This window comes from Stegostoma tigrinum, chromosome 35, assembly GCF_030684315.1.
Source record: "Stegostoma tigrinum isolate sSteTig4 chromosome 35, sSteTig4.hap1, whole genome shotgun sequence".
Classification (NCBI taxonomy): domain Eukaryota; kingdom Metazoa; phylum Chordata; class Chondrichthyes; order Orectolobiformes; family Stegostomatidae; genus Stegostoma; species Stegostoma tigrinum.
In genome coordinates, this window is record NC_081388.1 from 20,705,962 (window position 1) to 20,727,350 (window position 21,389).

The window sequence follows — 21,389 nt, forward strand, 5'->3', positions numbered from 1 at the left end:
AGCAGCAAAATAAATGGGCTTGTTGGGGCATCAGTATCATGCAGGCTGCAACCATGACAGCACGAGAGTTTGATTCCAATGCTGTAATTTTGGAGATTTGATACAGCTGTAGGTACAACATTCCCCAGGCATACAGACAAAATCATAGAAAGCTTTGGCCAAACAACTAGACAGTTGTGACATCAAACACCAATGACAGACACACAGCCAATGGGAATGAATTTCCTTTCCTGTCATCACTTGGTAATAGTTTGCTGTCGTGTGTTCTAACGCTTCCTGCTTTTCACCCATAGGCTGGAGGAGATTTGGTTCTTCACAGTGTTGAATTCCCTATGCCCCTCCATCCTTTCATCGTCATATTCCCTACTTCCCAAGTCAGAAATTCCCCAAAAGACCCTCCAAAGTGAAAGAGCAAGGAGGGCGTTTATGATGGAGGTGCCAACAAACTACCTTCTCCTCCCCTCACCACCGCAACCCCCAACAAATCCAAGGAATCAACTTTTCACCAGGAAAAGCCCTACGTCAAACCAGGCCAGCATTTCTCAGCTGACTCGAGAGTTACCAGATCAATTTTGAACTCTCCACACCGTCGACCTTGAGGTAGAGCCCAATGTTTGCTTCACCATCGAGTTACTGCTTAGTTGGGGTCATGGCTTCCATGGCTTTCGCCCGCCCTGCGTGTTACCAAGCCACACTCACCCTCCCCAAATCTCATTTGACGTGAAAGCATTCTACTTGTTGATTCTCCAGTGTTGGCTCACACCAACTGAAGCCCAAAGAAATGATTTGTCCTCGCACTTGGTCAGTCAGTTTTGCACAGTCTTTAGACCAGATCTAATCCTCTGGGACTCAAGGTACATTCAATCGGTTTCACACTGAGCTTCTCGATCCATAGGACACGGTGATCTGAGTCAGATCCCAATGGGTTAAAATAATCTGCTGCTACATTGACAGTCAGCAGCTCTAAAGGACCCCGAGGGATCAAGTTCTTCTCTGAACCATGTCTGCTTCCTTGGGTGCCAGCTGGGGAGACCTGACATTCCTCTCAAGGTGGCCGGGAGTGAGACTCATCACCAATGTCTTCAGCTTCCAATCCTCACCAGACATCTCCATTCAGAATTTGTTGATGACACTGCGTTCTGAGCTCTGAAAGGAGCTAAACTCCCAACGGTCAAATTTGCTCTTATTGAATTCAGTCTTTCTTACGAGCATGGTATAAACCTTCCTGAGGACTGCTCGTCGGAGCAAGATGTACACCCAGGGATCCAGAATCTGATTCCAGGAAGCCATGCGTACCCCGAGGAAGCTTAACCAGGACACTTCCTCAATGCTCTGGATTCTCCTTAGACCAACAGTCACCTGAGACCAAACAGAGTGAACACTTTATCAACAAAGCACCGCATCAAATGAATCTCTTCAGGATTTTTAAACATTTAAAACAAACTAGAAAATTTTAATCTGGCTTCTCCTCACTTAGAGTCAGAGTTGGACAGCAGGGAAACTGACCCTTCGGCCCAACCAGTCCATGCCGACCATAATTGCAAACTAAACTAGTCCCACCTGCCTGTGCTTGGCCCATATCCCTCCAAACCTTTCTTATTTATGTACTTATCCAAATGTCTTTTAAATATTGTGACTGTACCCATATCCCCCACTTCCTCTGGCAGTTCATTCTGCACATGTACCCCTCTGTAAACAAGTACCCCATGTCCTTTATAAATCTTTCCCCTCTCACCTTAAAAATATGCCTCCTAGTTTTGAATTCCCTCACCCTTGTCATTCACCCCATCTATGGCCCTCATGATTTTATAAACCTCAATAAGGTCACCCTTCAACCTCCTACGCTCCAGTGAAAAGAGTCCCAGACTTTCCGGTTTAGTTTTAATTACTCAACATCCTGGTAAACGTTTTCTGAACACTCTCCAGTTTAACAATATCCTTCCTATAACAGGGCGACCAGAACTGGACAGTGCTCCAGCAGAGGGCTCACCAACATCTTGTACAACCTCAACATGACGTCCCAACTCCTAAACTCAAAAGGTCTGAGCAATGAAGGCAAGTGCGCTAAACACATTCTTAACGCCCCTGTCTACACGAGATGCAAATTTTAAAAGAATTATGTACCTGAATCTCTAGGTGTCTGTTCTACAACTTCCTGTTATTAAACTCAGCATTAACTTCCCCTATCTCTGTATCCTCCTCCAGTTCCCTACACCCCCTCCCTATCTCTGTAACCTCTTCCAGTCCCCGACATCCCCTCGCTATCTCTAACTTCCATCAGCCCTTATATTTCCTCACCTTCCCAGACTCTGAGCTCTAGAATGCCCTCCCTTTTCCTCAGCACCACCACCACCTGCCCTCCCATGCCCCACAGTCATGCCATGATGCACGGTAATGCCAATACCCACCAGAAGAGGGCTCCAGCAAACACAGGACACCATCATGATCCCAATTAATTGGATAACCATTTCGATGTCATGGGATTTTGCTCTGCGGTTACAATTCTGCTTCTTAATCCTGGCCTGGATGAGCGTCACCCCGCTGATGGTGTTGCAGATCAGTGAGATTAACAGAGCCATCATTCCCAAGAGAGAGAAGAGCAGAGCAAAGGCATCCTCTGTCCAGTGCTGGGCAGGGCCCTCCAGGTGGATGAAACACCAGGTCCTTGGGCACTGGACGCCATATCGGCCAAAGTTCAGAAAAGGCAGGAAAGCGACAAATCCGGCTGTCAGCCAAAGAAGGACAATGGCCAGCTTAGTCCTGGTGGATGTGACCACAGCTGAATGGAGCAGGGGCTTTGTGACACCGACACAGCGCTCAACTGCCATGATGCAGCCCAGGAAGAGTGGGCACAGGCCAAAGAACACCAAGGAGCCCCCCAGAAACTGGCACATTGGCCCGGTGCTGACAATTTCCTCCGAGTAGAGACGAAGGACCAGCGCACCTGGGATGATGTGCCCGGCGAAATCGGTCAGCACCAGGCTGCTGGCGAAGAGCAGGAAGGTGGCTTTGGACCTCCTGCGGAACCTGGCGTAGGATTTGATCAGGATGACAAGAGCAATGATGTTGGACAAGGCGCCCAGAGTCATGGAGAAGCTGGGGATTGCAACAGACACTGACGAGGTGGCAGGTTTCCATGGGCACAGTACTGAGCTGGTGTTGGTTTGAGGGAGGCTGGTGTGAGGCAGGTCAGCATCGAGGAGGCTACTGTTCGCAGTAGAGCTGCTGATAGCATTTGCAAAACCTTGATAGAGCACTGTCATGTTCCCATGTTGAGCCATTATGTACCTCCTCATCTCCACAACCCACACAGATCCATTGATGTACCTACTGACAGAAATAGTAATAAATTATACAGTTATAATCTCTAAAAATAAATTATCTTTTACACAACAGATTATATATAACATTATATATGATGCTATATGAATGAGATTATTAAATTGGAGAGGGTTCAGAAAAGATTTACCTAGAGGTTACTGTGACTGGAGGGTTTGAGTCATAAGGAGAGGCTGGGCCATTTTTTCACTGGAGTGTAATGGAGGGGCTGAGGGGTGACCTTATAGAGGTTTCTAAAATCATGAGGGGCAGAGATGAGTGGAATGGCAGGTGTTGTTTCCCTAGGGTGAGGGATTTCAAGACCAAGGGACACATTAAGGTGAGAGGAGAAAGATTTTAAAAAGACATGTGAAGCAAACTGAGATAACAAGGCGTAGAGCTGGATGAACACAGCAGGCCAAGCAGCATCAGAGGAGCAGGAAGGCTGATGTTTCAGGCCTAGACCCTTCTTCAGAAGTGGGGCTAGCACAAGAAGCAATTTTTGTTTTTACAGAAGAGTGGTTCATGGGTGGAATGAACTGCCAGAGGAAATGATGGATGTGGGTACAGGTACAATGTTTAAAAGCATTTGGATAAGTTCATGAATAGGAAATATTTGGAGGGATATGGGCCAAGAACAGGCAGGTGGGACTGGTTTAGTTTGGGATAGTGTTTGGCATGGACTCTATAAAGTGTCAAATAATTTCTTTTACAAAACAGCAACATGATCAGAAAGTTATATCAGCGATAATGGGAACTGCAGATGCTGGAGAATCCAAGATAACAAAGTGTGAAGCTGGATGAACACAGCAGGCCAAGCAGCATCTCAGGAGCACAAACTGTATTCATCCAGCTTCACACTTTGTTATCTTATACATAATCAGAAAGTTGTTAGCTTAAGGACCAAATACTGGCAATCCCTTAGACTTTGAATAGTTTATCAGAGCAATACTTGAAAATGGTAATGCTAACGTGGGTTTGGAAATCAGGTCTGCGGCAGGGTGGGCTACACTCAGTTCCACATCACTACAGCCCAGTATCTGCTCAGGTAGCATGCTCTAGTGGTTTCGTTCTCAATCCCACCTCAAACACCTAGCCCAATATTCCCCAGGAGGTACTTTACTGGCAAAACTGAAACCTGACACTCTTCTCCCTCTGACTTCCAACCCCAAAGATGCCCCCCTTTTTCAAAATATTCATTCACAGCCAGGCTACCATTTTTGCCCATCCCTAGTTGCCCAGAGGGCAGTTAAGTGTCAACAAGTTGCTGTGGGTCTGGAGTCACATGGAAGCCAGACCAGGTAAGGATGGCAGATTTCCTTCTCTAAAGGATATTAGTGACCCAGAGGGATTTTACAACAATCAGTCTATGATAATAAATTATGTGGTCACGTGTAGGCTTCCATTCCAGGTTTATTTAATTCAATGTGAAGTTTCAGCTGCTGTGGTGGGATTCAAACCCAATTATGTCATGTTTCTGGGGGGGGGGGGCGGCACTGTGGACAGTTACATGACCACACGGTACCATTCTCCCATTGCACTGAGTTGGCCTGGGGGGCAGCAGTCTGACAACCAGACTCAATACATCTAGGTTCGAGGGGGAAAACCACACGTGATTCTAAATCTGCAGGATGTAAGTCAGCGTGAGTGTATACGTGAGAGAGAGAGAGAGAATGGATGTGTGGGAGTACATATGTATGTGAGCGTACATGTGTGTGTGCATGTCTGTCTGAGAGGAGAGAGTGTGTGTATGTTTGTGTGTATGTCTCTGAGAGGAGTGTGTGCGCGTATGTGTGTCTGCGAGGAGAGAGTGTGTATGTATGGGTGAGTGTGTGTGTGTGTGTGTGTATGTGTGAGAAGACTGCACACGTGGGGAGTGTGCCTGTGTTAGGACTGTGTGCATGTGCGGACTGTGTGTATGTGCGCGGGTGCAGGTGCGGACTGTGTGTGCAGAATGTGTGCGTGTGTAGGTGTGTGTGTGCGGGTGCAGAATGTGCGCGCGGACTGTGCGTGTGGGTGTGTGCGCGCACACTCGGGTGCGGGTGCATGTGCAGACTGTGTGCGCGGACTGTGTGTGTGGATTCTGTATATGTGTGAGTGTGTGTGCAGAATGTGTTTATATGCGGACTGCGTGCATGTGTGATAGAGAGCACGGACTGTGTGTGCAGAATGTGTGTGTGGACTGTGAGTGCGTGTGTGTGTGTGGACTGAGAATGTTGTGTGTATGTGTGTGTGAGAAGAGAGTGTGCATGCATGGGGTGTGTGTGTGTGAGGACTGTGTGTGCATGCACGCGTGGACTGGGTGTGAGAGTGCATGTGTGGAGAGTGCATGTGTGTGTGTGCTGCATGTGTCTGTGTGTGAAGACTGTGTGTGAGAGAGGACTGTGTGTGGAATGACCCTTTTGCTGAGGTTTTTCTCTTGGAATCTGGCCATTCATTTTTTCAACTGTTTTCCTGTTGCAAACATGAGTGGGTTATACTCTCAAATACACCTTTTTCCTGTTTACAGCCACCCACTAGGGAAAGTGTTATCTGGGCAGGAGATGTGTTGACATTAATCTTTAATCAGTTTCTGTCGTGTGGCTGCAGATAACTGTAAAACTCTGTTTGAAGTAATGGAAAGACACAGCTGCAGTGAATGTACTCAGGAAAGCAGCCACAGTTTGGCTCACCTCCAGGGCTTGAAGTGAAATTCAGGTGACATTCTGCAAAAAAAGTGGACACCAAACCGAAGTGGATGTCATTGCGAACCCAGAAATGTGATGACATTGGATCGAAACAGAATGACCCGGATGTACAACACAGAAACAGGACATTCAGCCAGAACAGTCCAAGCTGATGTGCCTTGTCCCACCTTTGCTCATCTAAACCTACCCCTTCCCTAACAAGTTTCCCATCTAAACATGTTGCTGATGTTGACTTCATGAAGGAGTGCATCCCAGATTCTCCCCACTCTGTGTGTGTTGGTGTGTGCGTGTGTGGGTGCGTGCGTAGGGGTGGGGTTGTTCCCTTGTATCCCTTGCCCTTATCCTTTGAGATGGAAGTGGTCGTGGCTTTGGAAGGTGCTGCTAGGGGAACTGTGATGCTTCCCTCATCCAAATAGCGGTGTTGAGAATCAAATGGAGGTTCATGTGAAAGTGAACCCCTGTGGAGGTTGGGGCCGGTGGGGGGAGGGTGAATGACTTGGCAACTGAGCCCGTAACCCGGTCACAGCCAGAAAGCACACAAAAGACAAACACAAAATGAGCCATTGGATCAGAATGCTGCGTGTTGTCCCAACCTGCTGGTGGGATACACAATAACTTCCCAGGGCCAGACCTGAAATGTCAGCCTTCCTGCTCCTCTGATGCTGCTTGGCCTGCTGTGTTCATCCTGCTCTACACCTTCCTGTCTCAACTTCCCAACCAGCCATGCTTCCAATTCCAACCCACCACCACTAGGAAGCAGCAAACACTAAGCAGACATCACATCATGGGCAGGGATGAAACATAGCGCCTGGGTCCTTCTGATCCCTGGCAGCGTTGATGCACCATGTTGATGGAGCACTCACACTCCCAGACTATAAACACTGACCTTGCCAGTGACAGTCCCCTCTCAATTTTGGAAAGCCTGCTCTTCAAATCAATCCGTCCACTCTGGGCCGCCTCACTTGGAGTTCTAATAGACTACTTGCACATTTACTTTTCTGAATGTAGGATCTCTGTCAGGATGCGGACCCACTGTGTGATATGCAGCATGCCGAGGGCAGATGTGGTGAGTGAAGTTGTTTCTCTATCATTCAGCGATGTTTTATTAAATTCATTCACTGGATCAGGGCATCACTGGCCTGGACCAACATTTATTGCCCATCCAGGGGCAGCTAAGAGTCAACCGCACATTGCTGTGAGGCTGGAGTCACAGGCCAGTTAAGGACAGCTGTTTCCTTCCCTAAAAGGACATTAGTGAACCAAATGGGTTTTCCCCCCAACAATCGGTAATGGGTTCATGGTCATCATTAAACTCTTAATTCCAGATTTAGGGTGTCAGTTAGCTGTCAGTGAGCAAAATAATCCCCTGGGCCAGCAATGGCTTCTTCAAGTTCTAACTTGACCATTACCTCCCAATAACATTTTATCGAATTGCTGTTTGTATCCTCCTGCACATTGTTTACGCAGCTCTTATACTAATTGGGGGTGGTGCGATGGCTCAGTGGTTAGCCCTGCAGCCTCACAGCATCAGGGACCTGGGTTCACTTCCAACCTCAGGCAACTGTCTGTGTGGAGTCTGCACATGCTCCCTGAGTCTGTGTGTTTGTGAAAGAGAGAGAGACTGTGTGTGAGCAGAGAGTGTGCATGCACGTGTGGACCGTGTGTGAGAGATGGGGGGGAAATGTGTGTGAACAGAGTGTGGACTGTGTGTGTGCATGCGTGTTCTGGTTTCCTCCCACTGTCCAATGATGTGCAGGTTAGTGTGGATTGGCTGTGGGAAAACCAGGGTTACAGGGGTAGAATGGGGAATGGGTCTGAGTGGAATGTTCTTCGGAGGGTCGGTGCGGACTCAATTGGCCAACTAGCCTGCTTCCACATTGTAGGGATTGTATGATAGTAATTCGGAGAAAGAGGAGGCCATTCGGCCCCTTGTGAATGTCCCATTGAGACCTGCATCACCTCCAATAGATACTCAACACAGCTGGATAGCAGAGCTCTGAGGGAATAAGGGGGTTAATGTCAACGACATGGATGCATATTGTCTGAATGATAGGAAATAGATATTAATAGTTTAATAGTTTAGTCCAGGCCTAGTGCACTGGAGACAATTTTGAAGTCTGCAGCTGACGCAAAACTTGAGATCATTGTAAGTGAGGACGACACTGTCGAACTCCAAAGATGCATTGCTTGACAGTGCCGGGAGGTGGCAGATGTAGTTCAATGTTGAGAAGAGTGAGGTTTCTGCTGCAAATAACGTGGAGAGACATTATAAAACGGGCAGGGAACTGTTCTAAAGGGGCTGCGGGAACAGAGGGAATTGTGTGTCTATATGTGTGACAGCGATTATTGGTGGCAGGACAGATCGAAAGGGCTGCAAAAGAGGCTTACGGTGTTCTAGATTTCGTTAATAGCAGCCCAGAGTACAAGAGCCGGAGGTGTCGCAATGAACTAGCTCAGGACACGAGCTAGATGTGTCCTGGAATATTGTATACGCAATATGGTGCTATAGTTTAAGAAGGATGTGAACATGTTGTAGAAGAGTTTAATGAAAATGATTCCGGGAATGAGATATAGGGAACGATTGGAGAAGTTAGGACTGTTTTCCCTGGAGAGGAGAGGGGGAAGCAGAGATTTGATCTGAACTTTTCAAAGCCATGAGGATTTTGGGCGGAGTAGAGAGGGAGAAAGGGTTCTCGCTTGGGAAAGGATTAAAGGACCAGAGCACACCTTTTTACAGTAATTTGCAAAAGTAGTAAACGTGAGGGGAGGTAACAATAGTACTTTTTACACAGCAGGAAGCAGTTGGGGCGTGGAATGCTGCCTGGAAATATAGTGGAGGCAGGTTCAAATTAAGGCATTCAGGAGCTCATTGGGTGGTTAAAACACAGGATTACGGGAAAGTTTTGGCAGTAAGTTACAATGCTCCGAGACTGAGTTCAGACACAACGCTTTCCATCCGAATTGTAACAGCTCTGCGATATGGCTCACCTGATCGTGACCTTAACTCCAAATTCCTTACTACCTTTGACTGACTTACAGATCAAAAATCTGTCGAACTCAACTGTCAATGCCTCAAACCTATCTGCCCACTCCACCTAACGTGCTACACTGCCTCCCTCACAATTTGCCATGTTTTTGTAACCGGACTCGGACTTTGTCTCCTGCATACTGCTCACTGGGACAAGACATTGTTCTGTGATCTTCTGTAGTCTTACCTTCAAACTGCTCCCCGCTGGATCCATCTCCTCATGAGGGGGAAAACATCCTCTCAGTCTCCAGCCTCACAAAGGTACATGTTCCAATAAGATCAGCCCTCATTCTTCTAAGCGCCAATAGTTCCGCACACTGCCCGACCTACCTCTCCTCATAAGATAAACCCCTTGGTGGCAGGAATCAGTCAGGCGAACCTTCTCTGAACTTCCTCCAATGCAGAACTTGCAGCAAAGAAGCAAGCCATTCTGCCCAAATCGTTTTCCCTAGCCCTTAGAGCTAACACAGATTCACCAATTCACCCAAAGAACACAAGGCCAGGGGCCAAGTGCTTGGAAAGTGGGGTTAAAATAGATAGGTGGCAGTCTTTGACCAGGATGGACTTGATGGGCCGAAGGGGCTTGTTTTCACTGATTTACATCTCTATGATTCTGTCACGATGCCATCCACCACACACACCAACTGGCCATAGCCCTGTAAAGTTTTGCTGTTTAATGTATCCACAATTATTCCATCTCCTGGCGCTAACTTTCAGGAAACTCATCGCTGCTCAGAAACAAAAGAAAACACTTCCTCTTGGCATTTTTTAAAATTAAAAAATCAATTTCTTTATAACTGTCGTTTAGTGAAGAAGCTCCAGCCCAACCCCTAAAATGGAAATTTTGACTATATATTGACTCCTTACATATCCACTCCATTTAACACGAGCACATATTCCTGGTTATTTTATCTGTCTAAAATGTTGAGATTCACATGCCAGAATAGGTTAAAAATGGAAACACAGATCAGCCTTGTGCCAGCTTTCCTGTGGATCTGAGCAGGAGAACATAATGCTCCCGACTCTGGGGAAACGACTGTGACATTCGTCGATGTCTCCATTCTTTCGGCATTTCGGCCACTCGGCGCTGCACGAACGCACTGTCACTGGGCCGTCTTTCAGATCAAGCACTAAACCAATGCAGCTGGGAAGGACCCCATGGCGCTAATGGTAAATGAATGGGGGAGTTCTGTCACCGATGTCCCGCCCAATATTTTGTGCTGAAATCGACATGTTAAAACAGATTATCTGATCACTTGATAATGGGAACTGCAGATGCTGGAGAATCCAAGATAATAAAATGTGAGGCTGGATGAACACAGCAGGCCAAGCAGCATCTCAGCAGCACAAAAGCTGACGTTTCGGGCCTAGACCCTTCAGAGAGGATGAAGGGTCTAGGCCCGAAACGTCAGCTTTTGTGCTCCTGAGATGCTGCTGGGCCTGCTGTGTTCATCCAGCCTCACATTTCATTATCTTATCTGATCACTTATTGTCCTGCTGTTTGTTGGAGCTCGCAGGCTGCATGTTGCTGTGTTACCCACCTTTCTAGGGACTCAGTTAGCTCATTTGTCTGGGTGGCTGGTTAGCGATGTAAAAATAGAAAGGGTTTAGAGGTTAATGCAGGTAAACAGGGCCAGGTCAGATTGGGAAGTCTGGTCAGCACGGACAAGATGGACCAAGGGTCTCTTTCTGTGCTGTGTGACTATAACAGTGTGGGGTCAATTCCCCACACGAGCTGGGTTTACAACAAAGGACTCCCCTTCGCAACCTCTGCCCTCACCTGCGGTCTGATGGCCCTCAGTTTAAACTACCACTAGTCATCTCTGTGAGCGAGACAATGCTGCCTTTACTTGTGACCTACATCACAAGTGACCTGTAACTATGCTGATGACAATGGCTGTAAAGCAATTCTCAAACAACACTCGAGAAGCTCGACACCATCCAAGACAAAGCAACCCGCCTGACTAACATCACATCCACAAACATCCACTCCCTCCACCACCGGCACTCAGCAGCAGCAGTGTGTACTACTATCTACACAATGCACTGCAGAAACTTCTTTGACAGCACCTTCCAAACCCGTGATCTCTGCCATCTAGTAGGACAAGGGCAGCAGCTGCACAGGAACACCATCCCCTGCAAGTTCCCCTCCGAGCCACTCGCCCTCCTGACTTGGACCAATCTGCTGGGGAGTTCTTTAAGGAGGTAACATGCTGTAGTTCAATCCCCAACTTTCCAAAAGGCGCTTGATAAGACGCCCCGTCAAAAATGATTAAGGAAAGTAAAAGCTCAGCTTGACAATTTGTATAACTTGTTTTTGATAAGGTGACTGCCAAACTCACTAACAGCACAGACAGGTTGGAAAGCAAATTGTGAAGAGCACGCAAAGAGGTACAGAAAGATATTGATAAATTGTTGTGCAGCCTTATGTGCTTCCTCTGTCAAAGCACCTGTATGTCCTTGTTTGCCATGATCTGCCTGTACTGCTCGCAAAACAAAACTTTCCACTGTGCTTAGGTATGTGTGACAGGTACCTTATGAGCAAAGCTTGAACAGGCCAGGCCTCTAACCATTGGAGCCAGAGGAGATGTTTGAAACACACAAGATGCCGAGGGGTCTTGACCAGGTGGATATGGAGAGGATGTTCCCTATCGTAGGAGGGTCTGGAAAGCGGGGGTGGTGGAGGGCTTGTCACTGTTTAAAAATCGGGAGTTGGCCATTTAAAACAGAGACGAGGCAAAATGTTTTGTTTTCTCCGAGAGTGGTGAGTGCTACGAACCCAGTTCCTGAAAATGCTGATGGAAGCAGGGTTCTTGAATATTTTTAGGGCAGAGATAAATTCGTGTTCAGCTGGGGAGGGTGAAAGGTTATAAAGCATAGGCAGTGGTGTACTTTTGAGGCTACATCGGAACAGCTATGATCCTGTAGCACAGTGAAGCAAGCCCCAAGGACTGAATGGCATACTCTTGTTCCCGATTCCTAAGTCTGGAAGTTCATATCATTATTCCTTCAGTGCTGCTGGGTCAAAAATCCTGAAATTCCCTCCCTAGGGGCATTCTGGGTCGAGCTGACACCCCCCCCCCCCCACACCCACACCCACACACACACAGTAGCGGTTCAGGAAGTTAGCTCACTACCACTTTCTGAAGGCCACTAGGGAAGGTCAGTCAGCTTTGTGTGTATCATGTAGGAACCTTAAACTGCACACAGACCCGATGCTATGTGGGTGGATTAGACAGCTCAGACACTGTTGTGTAGCTAGGCTGTTCCTGACCTGGGCATGTGTCCATGTGTCAGTGTGCGTGCGTGTCAGTGTATGTATGTGTATATCAGTGTGTGTGTCTATACACACACACACGTGTATGTCTGTGTGTGCGTCAGTGCGTGTGTGTGTTTGTTGGGAGGGGAAGATGGTAGCTGCCCTGAACAAGGGGAACAGTTGCCCTCAGTAAGAGCTGGCACATGGAATCATTTAACATGGGTGAGGTAGTTTCATCGCGTCTCCCACACGGGCCTGGCTGACCGGGAAGCTCCCCTGCTCCCACCGCTCGCACGGGGTACATTTGAGGGATGTCCACATCCATAGCCAGTCTTTGTGGCGATGGCAACCTCTGTGGCCCAGAATGCAAGCAGATCCCAGGGCAATCTGATGGCCCCTGTTTCCAACATAACACCACACCAACATTGCATACACAAAGCGGGCGGAAATCCCCAGCGAGACAGAACTCTGGGGAAATACGGCAGCTCTGGCAGCATCAGGGGACAGAGAGACACATGTTCACATTTTGAGCACACGGCCTTCCAGAACAAGTTGAAAGAGGTTGGAGTGGTGACAGCTTAGGAAACAAGTGCAGGCAGTGGGAGAGAGGACACTCAGCTGTCATAGAGCAGAGGACAAGTGAGATTGAATATCAAAAAGGCAGTGAAGGGACAAAAACATCTGTTTCTGAAGGAGGTGCATTTGGAATTTGCTATTTTTGTACGGCTGTGACTTGAAGCCTCCTTAGGAAAAAGCTAGATCCAGAGAGGGAATGCTCACTGAGTTTGTCTCTTCCTCTCTCACCATCTTAATGTCACTCTTTCACGAATATTGTAAATCCTTCTAACTGAAGACACTCCGAACTTATTTCAAATAAAAAGCAAACCGCCTCTTCACCTGGCAGCTTAATGACTTTCACACTTGTTTTCCCTGACAAGTTTAAAAATGTTTATAAGTTAACATATGCTTAAAATGTTCGATGAAGGGTCTAGGCCCGAAACGTCAGCTTTTGTGCTCCTGAGATGCTGCTTGGCCTGCTGTGTTCATCCAGCTTCACACTTTGTTATCTCAGGTCGGGTGTGTGCAACTACTTTCTAAACGTGTAATTGTTGGTGTAAAGTGCATTGCAAACCACCCTCTGATCATTTTTACCCCCACTCCCACAAACCACTACACTGTTGCCCCTAACAATTACCCCCTCCTCCAAACCGCCACATCCCTCTCCCAAAGCAAGTAATATCTTTGATATTTTGTAACTTGCTCTTGTTTTCTGTCTTTGACATTCTCAACCTACTTTCCATGCCCCGTTATGTCTGTGTGTGTAAAAGAGAGAGAGAGAGAGAGAGACAGAGTGCGTGTGAGTGAGAGAGACAGAGTGCGTGTGAGTATGTATGTTTGGGTGTGTGTGTGAGAGACAGAGTGCGTGTGTGTATGTATGTTTGGGTGTGTGTGTGTATCTGTCTCCATGCCCTGTTTCTGTATAGCTTTCCTGTTCTCTTTGCTATTCATACCCTTTTCACTTTGTCACCTTGGGTTGTTTGCTGTGTGCTTTACCATTCTTGTAAGCATCGCTCGATATTCCTCTAATTTATCCGTCTTTCCATCTGTTTTGTCTTTTGTTCATTCATTCCATTCGGTTTCCCTGTCACTCTGTCTCACCTTTTACAAATTCCTCTGTTTCCTTTCTCTCCATACCCTCCACGCTGTGCAAACATTTTTCTCTCTCTCTCGATTTTATTTTCCCCAAGCCTCACTTTCTCTTTTCCTGCTGATTGTATCGACCAACTGAAAGCCCGAGCCGTTATTGCCTCCAAAATGATTCTGCATAGATAAACAAATCTACAGCTGCTTCCAATATTTGGCATCATTTGATGGTCAGCAGTGAAACAGCAACGCTGGATAACACTTTCCACGACATCAACAATGCAGAGGCACTTCATTGCAACATTGTAAGTCAGAGTGTACAACATAAGGGGGCAATGATTGAAGGGGTCTGTTAAAAAGGGGGAAGTGAGGCAGGAAGGTGAAGAGGTGGAGGGGTGGAATGCCAGAGTTTGAGGTCCATGCACGGTACTAATGATGGAGACATGAAAATGAGACGAGGCACTTCATTGCAACATTGTAAGTCAGAGTGTACAACATAAGGGGGCAATGATTGAAGGGGTCTGTTAAAAAGGGGGAAGTGAGGCAGGAAGGTGAAGAGGTGGAGGGGTGGAATGCCAGAGTTTGAGGTCCATGCACGGTACTAATGATGGAGACATGAAAATGAGACGCTGCTAATAAAAGAGCTTGGATTAGAACAGATAATGGGAACTGCAGATGCTGGAGAATCCAAGGTAACAAAGTGTGGAGCTGGATGAACACAGCAGGCCAAGCAGCATCTCAGGAGCACAAAAGCTGACGTTTCAGGCCTAGGCCCTTCAGAGAGAGTAACCATTCTGGGCCCTCTGTGCTCCTGAGATGCTGCTTGGCCTGCTGTGTTCATCCAGGTTGACACTTATCTTGGATTAGAACAGTGGGACATAAGTGGGGGGTGGGAGGGGGGCGTGGAGAGAGCAGTCAGATCATGCAGGCGTTTGAAAACAAGGAAGAAAAAAAAAGTGTTAACAAAAACAAATTTCTGGAAAAGCAATGAAAATATCAACATGAGCTTATCTCTTCCTGTATCAGTATCTCGCAATCACTTGGTTTGTAAATCCTTTCAACTGAATACGCTTTGAGCTTATTTTGGAGTAATAAATTTGATGAAAAGTTGAATATTGATAGAATGCCTGGCTGAGTGCCTGTAAATCAGCGAGCCTGGGTGGGCAAGTGTAAAGGGGAACGGACTTGCTGCGTGTTTACACAGGGACAGAGGAGTCTTATCACGCTCAAGGATACACTTCAGATAAAGATTCATTGGAATCAAATTTCATCCGGTGGGCTATCAGTAGGAGGAGGACTAAACACTTCCTTCCCCTTAAAAAAAGGCTGATTACAGACAACGCCAATACAATTTGTGCATAAAGACAACACCCCTGCAACACGTACTGCGCATTTCCACTCAATATCTTTAGGATTGTAGAGGGCACCCCGGTCTCCCTTTCCCGCAAAAGCCAGCAAATTGCTGGTTGTGACCCTTCTGGTGCTGAAACAGCGCCACCTTCTCCCGCAGGCAGGTGTAGCTGCAGCGTGACTGTTTACATTGGGAATTGCTATACTGACTGGGAGGGCAGACGTTAGGCACCCTTCACCGGGCCGAAGGGAATTCTGCGAACAGCGGACGCGGTTCGTGACAGGCAACAGATCAAAGTGGGCGCAGATTGGCGTGAGGAACGTGCATTTATGTAGCACCGCTTACTACATTCCCAAAGTGCCCCACAGACAATTCAATATATTTTCAAGTGTTGTGACGTAGGGCAGTCAATTTGCCTGCAGCAAATTCCACAAACAACGAACTGTTACAAATATGGCTTCTCATTCTGTCAGCTTTTGTTTCGTCTTTGGTGAAGCTTAAAACATGCCGTTTGAAACTGCAATTTCACATTGAAAATTTCATAATCTGGTTTAATTTTTAAGTGACAATTGTTGACAAGGGCACCCGGAAATCAGATGCTGCTTTTCCTCCCTTTAGTGCTCAGGATCTTCTACATCTGCTGAGGGGACAGACACAGGATGAAAGATCTCAGCTAAAGGACATCAGACCCTGACAGTGCTGCACTGCCTGACCTCTGAATCTATCACAAACACAAAACAGAAGTTACTGGAAAAGCTCAGCAGGTCTGACAGCACCTGTGCAGAGAAATCAGAGTTGACGATTCAGGTCGAGGGACCCTTCCTCAGAACTGATCCCTTCATTAAGTGGTCACTTCTCTAGAGTGTGGGTCTTCAGCTCACAAGCTGCAGATAGATTGGTGGGGTGGGAGTGTGGTGCGTAGGCTGTGGGGTGGGAAGATAGATGTGGAGGGATGCAGGTGTGTATAAGTGAGGGTGTGTTAACATTACACAGCTACTGGCAGCCAGCAGTTCATGTTTTAGTGAAAGTGGAAGCCCAGCAGGAAAGAGTCACACACAATGGCTCTACCTCTGTTTGCCCCGTGTTTTCTGAGCCAAATCATTCCAATCCCCTTCCACTCTACCCCCTTCCTCCTGCGACCATTTCCCCCCAGAATTATTCATCCGATTCTCCCTTCTTGAAGGTCCATGCTTCCACAGCTCTTTCAAGCTGCCTGTTCCCGATCACAATAACCCCACTCTAAATAAAATCTCCCTTGCTCCTTCTGTCAGAAACCTTGCAATCTGTGGGACCGACACAGCAATTCCATCCCCCCACCCCCTCCCATTTACTCCAGTTACTGCTTTTGACCACGTACCTTCGTGTCCCTCCTGTTCCAATACCCTGTTGGCAGGTCCAGCGACAGGACTGTCAGGTCCCAAGATTGTTCAAACTACAAAGCCAGGTCTTCAGAGAGATTCTCCTCCGGACGTTTGCTGATCGAGAACGTCTACCAGTATGTCCCGGAAAGGAGGAGCTGACTCTCCCTTTTCTCACTGTGTACTTGGGAGAGGGGATTAGTCAGAGACTCTCTCTCTCTGATGACAGGGGAGGAAAAGCGGAGAGATTGGGGACCAGTTCCTGTCTGAGGGTCTATATAATGAGTCCAGGCTGCGCGCTTGCGGGAGGCTGACCACATTTACAGCTGTACCTCAACCTCACACACACCGTCGTCTACACCCAGAAACACCAGCTACAGAAAAGGGGAACATTCCGTCAGAGAGGAAAACACTTGCGGTTTCCCTTCCTTTGTAGGCTCAATACGCGAAAGCCTGAGAGAGGGAGGGAGGGCTGGAAAGGAGCTGCCTCCTTTATACTTGCCTGCTGATATATCAAAAAGATCTGTGAGTGTCTGTCATCAACGTGAAACCTTCAGGCACCAGCTCATTGGCGTCTCTGCAGTATCAGACTTTTCATCAGTTTGTCCGCCAGAAACACTCCTGGCTTTGACTCTCTCGGTTTGCCGGCGTCTGCGCCCCCCTTTATAGCTAAATTAGCCTCTGGGCCCAGCCAATAAGGGGAAGGATCTCAGATTGCAGTCAGCATTGAAATATTGCAACCAGACACATAAACAAGCTTCCAGTTTGACTTCATTCCCAGCTCGAGTGAATAGAGCCACTTTCATACAGAAGAAAAAAGCGTAGATTCCGGAACTCCAGTTCGTTCCCTGCCTTCTCAAACTGTTGACTGCCTGGTCACTATAAAAAACTTGTTTGCTCCCTGGTTTTAATTAGCTCGTGGTTGTGCAAGCGTGCTCCGGCTCACAACAGCATCTGGAGGAGCCAGATCTGGTGGGTCACGGGCAACCCCGGGCTTTTCCACCGGCACCTCTTGCTGAGTTGGGGCAGTGCCATTGTGCCCAGTTTACCCTTACGCTGTGGGGAGGGTGCTGGCCGATTCTCCCAGGGTGGGTGCGGAGGGAGTGATGCTCAGCTGTGAAGCACATCAGAGTTGAATAGCCCGCAGTGGTTCACCGTCCAGAGGGTGGAACTGTGTTCTGGAGATTCGTGCGGCGTTAGACTTTTTGATACATGGCCTGTGCTAATTTCCAGCTGTGTGAATATGTGTGTGTATGTGGATGGGTGTGAGGGTAGCCTCACCTCTGTGACCCCCACCCCAGGGACAAGAAACTTGACAGGGTCCCCAGCGAACAACTTACTGTAGCTGCTGGAATCAAAACGTCAGCTCCGCGGGTGTTGCCTGGCCCACTGTGATTTCCAGCATTTTATTTTTGTTTTCAGCTGGAATTCTGGACATGAGGCTGAGAAAGGGAAACTGTTCTCAAGCCCATCGGCCACACCACAGGGGCATGTGGGCGCAGCCCTGAGTGTGGAACGTCTCCAGTATATCCTGTGGGTCTCACTAAAGCGGAAGGTCCGGTTGTAATCGCGTTGCTGTTTGTGGGAGCTTGCTGTGCACAATGGTCTTCTGCGTTTTTGTTTCGCATGATGGAGGCAGTCACACTTTAAAAAGTTGAGGAAATCTTGTGATGTCAAATAAACTTGTTAGACTGTAACCTGGTGTCCTGTGATTTCTGGCCCTAGGCGGGAGGCATTTCCAACACCGACAGAAACAACGTGCTGTGCCCCCCCTCCCAATCAGAAAGACCCCTATCACCTTCCCCCCTCCCCCACAACCACCATCTGATCCCAGGGACCCCCAGAGGTTTACTTTCTTTTGAAACCATTCAGCACCTTCGCTGCTCCCCACTCCTGAAGCAGTGAGTTCCACATTGTGACCGCTCCCTGTGTACTTTACTCGCAGAGAATGCCACCAGCCGTCAACTCCCAGAATGGTCACATTCCTGTATTACCTTTCACTGGCAGAACCACTTTATTACCTGCATTGTGCAGGTAGCCAAGAGCAAAGGACAATGATAGCATTGTTACCTTTGCTAGTAATATTCCAGCTCTCTGCTCTGTTGTCATATCAGCACTATGAAAGAGCCTCTTAATTGTGCTGTAACTAACAGATCATTCTCCTTCTCTCCTTTACGCTCTTCCAATGGTCTACTTTCTCACCACCATTTGCCATTCTAGATGTCCCTGGGAACTATCAGTGACACAGATACAGTATGTCACAAACGGCAATAGTGAGTGACAGGGTTAGGAGACTGAAGATTTCCCTTTTAACTTACATGTCTAATTTTCTAAAAAAAATTCTCATTTTGTGGATGTGGGGGTCACCGCTTAGGCCCATGTTTATTACCCACCTGCGATAGGGTAGTGGAGAGTTTCCTTAAAAAATATAGCCGAGGGGTTTGTCTCAGTCATTTCACATCTCTGAGAGTCTGGAGTCACACATAGATACATACAGCAGATTCCCTTCCCGAAAGATGGGCTTTTAATGATAATCTTCGGTCACTATCATGGATTTTGTCTATTTATTTGAACTGAACCTTCCCAGTTGCTATAGCAGAAATTGAATTCACCATTCAGGTGGTCAATCTGGATTAGGTACCCAGTGATGTAATCACTTTACTACCTGCCCAGTCAGATAAACCTTGATCTGACTGAATGGCAGAGCAGATTTGACGGGTCAAATGGGCCTGCTCATGTCTTATGGTCCTTTTCTGATTCAATCTTGGAACATGGGCCTCACTGGCTAGGACAGCATTTATTGCCCCACCCCTAATTACCCAGAGGGCTGTTAACAGTCAACCACATTGAAGTGGGTCTGGAGTCACATGTAGTTAAGGGTGGCAGGTATCATTTTTGTTGTCAGCAATGGTTTCATGGTCATCCTTAGACTCTTAATTATTATTGAATTCTAATTCCACCATCTGCTGTGGCTGGATTTGAATCCGTGACTCCAGAACATTATCTGGGTCTCCAGATTAACAGCCCAGTGAGAATACCTCCTCCCCAATCTCCATTGTTTATGTTCCCATCCTATGTTCCTTCTGTCCTTTATGGGGCATTTTCTCCAAATGTCTCTAGTCCTCACAAACAATGGAAAGAATTGATGAACAGTTTAATATTTACTGAGAGCCCTCTGCGCCCATCAAAAGCTGTGAACTGCTTTCCATTCAATATTTTACTTTTATGAAGTCCTCTGTGAGTGAGATGAGTCATGGTAAGGAAAGTCTTTGCCCATTTCTTCAACCCACCAGCTCTTTCTTGTTCATGCCTTGCAAAATCACGACCATGTTCATGTTCATCAAACTGTGTTATAGTCCAGCACAGCAAGAGGCCATTTGGCCTATTGCGCACAGATTGTCCGATCCCTCATACTTGCTACTATTAGCTCTGCTTCCATCCCTGATCATAACCATTCACTGCATCACAAATGGTCTTCTTATGCTGCTTTGTTCCCCTAAATCAGTGTCCACACTGACCTCTCCCACACCAGGATCAGAACTAGTGCAAGGTTTGAGCCTCTCGGCAGAGACCCATCTTGTGATAGTTATAACTGGTGCCCAATCTCCCTCTTCGCTTTAAGTGATGGCCTTTGCATTACCCTCACTCACTCACACTGCAAAGGAGCAGCTAATCCTTTCAGCTCCTTGGGCAACACATCCTACTGGCTTTCCCTTTCCTGAAGTTGCAAGTCTCAGGCCGTCCAGTCCTCCATTACAGCATCACATCAGGCTAACAACACTCATTTACAGCTTTACATTCACTGTGAGATAACTACTACGCACTGCCTGACAAAGGGGAGGGGCTGGAGGAGGTGACACAGATAGGGAGGAGGTGTAGGGCCTTGAGGAGGTTGCAGAGATAGGGAGGGGTGTAGGGGCTGGAGGAGGTGACAGAGATAGGGAGGGGGTGTAGGGGCTGGAGGAGGTGACAGAGATAGGGAGGGGGTGTAGGGGCTGGAGGGGGCATCAGAGATAGGGAGGGGGTGTAGGGGCTGGAGGAGGTTGCAGAGATAGGGAGGGGTGTAGGGACTGGAGGGGCTGACAGAGTTAGGGAGGGGGTGTAGGGACTGGAGGAGATGACAGAGATAGGGAGGGGGTGTAGGGGCTGGAGGAGGTGACAGAGATAGGGAGGGGGTGTAGGGGCTGGAGGAGGTTGCAGAGATAGGGAGGGGTGTAGGGACTGGAGGAGCTGACAGAGTTAGGGAGGGGGTGTAGGGGCTGGAGGAGTTTGCAGAGATAGAGAGGGGTGTAGGGACTGGAGGGGCTGACAGAGTTAGGGAGGGGGTGTAGGGGCTGGAGGAGGTGACAGAGATAGGGAGGGGGTGTAGGGGCTGGAGGAGGTAACAGAGTAGGGAGGGGGTGTAGAGCCTGGAGGAGGTGACAGAGGTAGGGAGGGGGTGTAGGGGCTGGAGGAGGTGACAGAGATAGGGAGGGGTGTAGGGGCTGGAGGAGGTGCTTGGGGGCTGGAGGAGTGACAGCAATAGGGAGGATAGAAGATCTGGTGGAGGATAGAGTTAGGAATAGGCAGGAACAGGGAAGGGTTTGAAAACTGAGCTGAGCTGTTAAAATCAGTGTGTGGGAAATGGAGAGCCATTGGAGGTCAGTTTACAGAGTAATGGTGAGAGAAAGGGGCTCTGTGTGAATTATGGCATTGCTGAAGAATTTGGATGGATTGCTATTTCTGGATAGTGGCATTTCTGAAA

General features: G+C 47.8%; 1 protein-coding gene across 3 annotated transcripts; it reads right to left on the minus strand.

Moving 5' to 3' along the window:
* Window positions 1–6: 6 nt before the first annotated feature.
* LOC125447366 (prostaglandin E2 receptor EP1 subtype-like) lies at window positions 7–17,547 on the minus strand. 3 transcript variants are annotated; one of them, XM_048521685.2, is made up of 3 exons: window positions 17,148–17,547; window positions 2,409–3,327; window positions 7–1,359 (listed from the first exon to the last, which is right to left on the minus strand). In XM_048521685.2, the coding sequence occupies exons 2-3, from the start codon at window positions 3,294–3,296 to the stop codon at window positions 1,114–1,116; spliced, it is 1,134 nt and encodes a 377-aa protein (XP_048377642.1). In that variant the 5' UTR covers window positions 3,297–3,327; window positions 17,148–17,547; the 3' UTR covers window positions 7–1,113. The 3 variants fall into 3 exon arrangements, with proteins under 3 accessions (XP_048377642.1, XP_048377643.1, XP_048377641.1); XM_048521686.2 differs by lacking the exon at window positions 17,148–17,547 and adding an exon at window positions 16,645–17,137; XM_048521684.2 differs by lacking the exon at window positions 17,148–17,547 and adding an exon at window positions 16,645–17,137 and having other exon boundaries at window positions 2,409–3,330.
* Window positions 17,548–21,389: the final 3,842 nt, after the last annotated feature.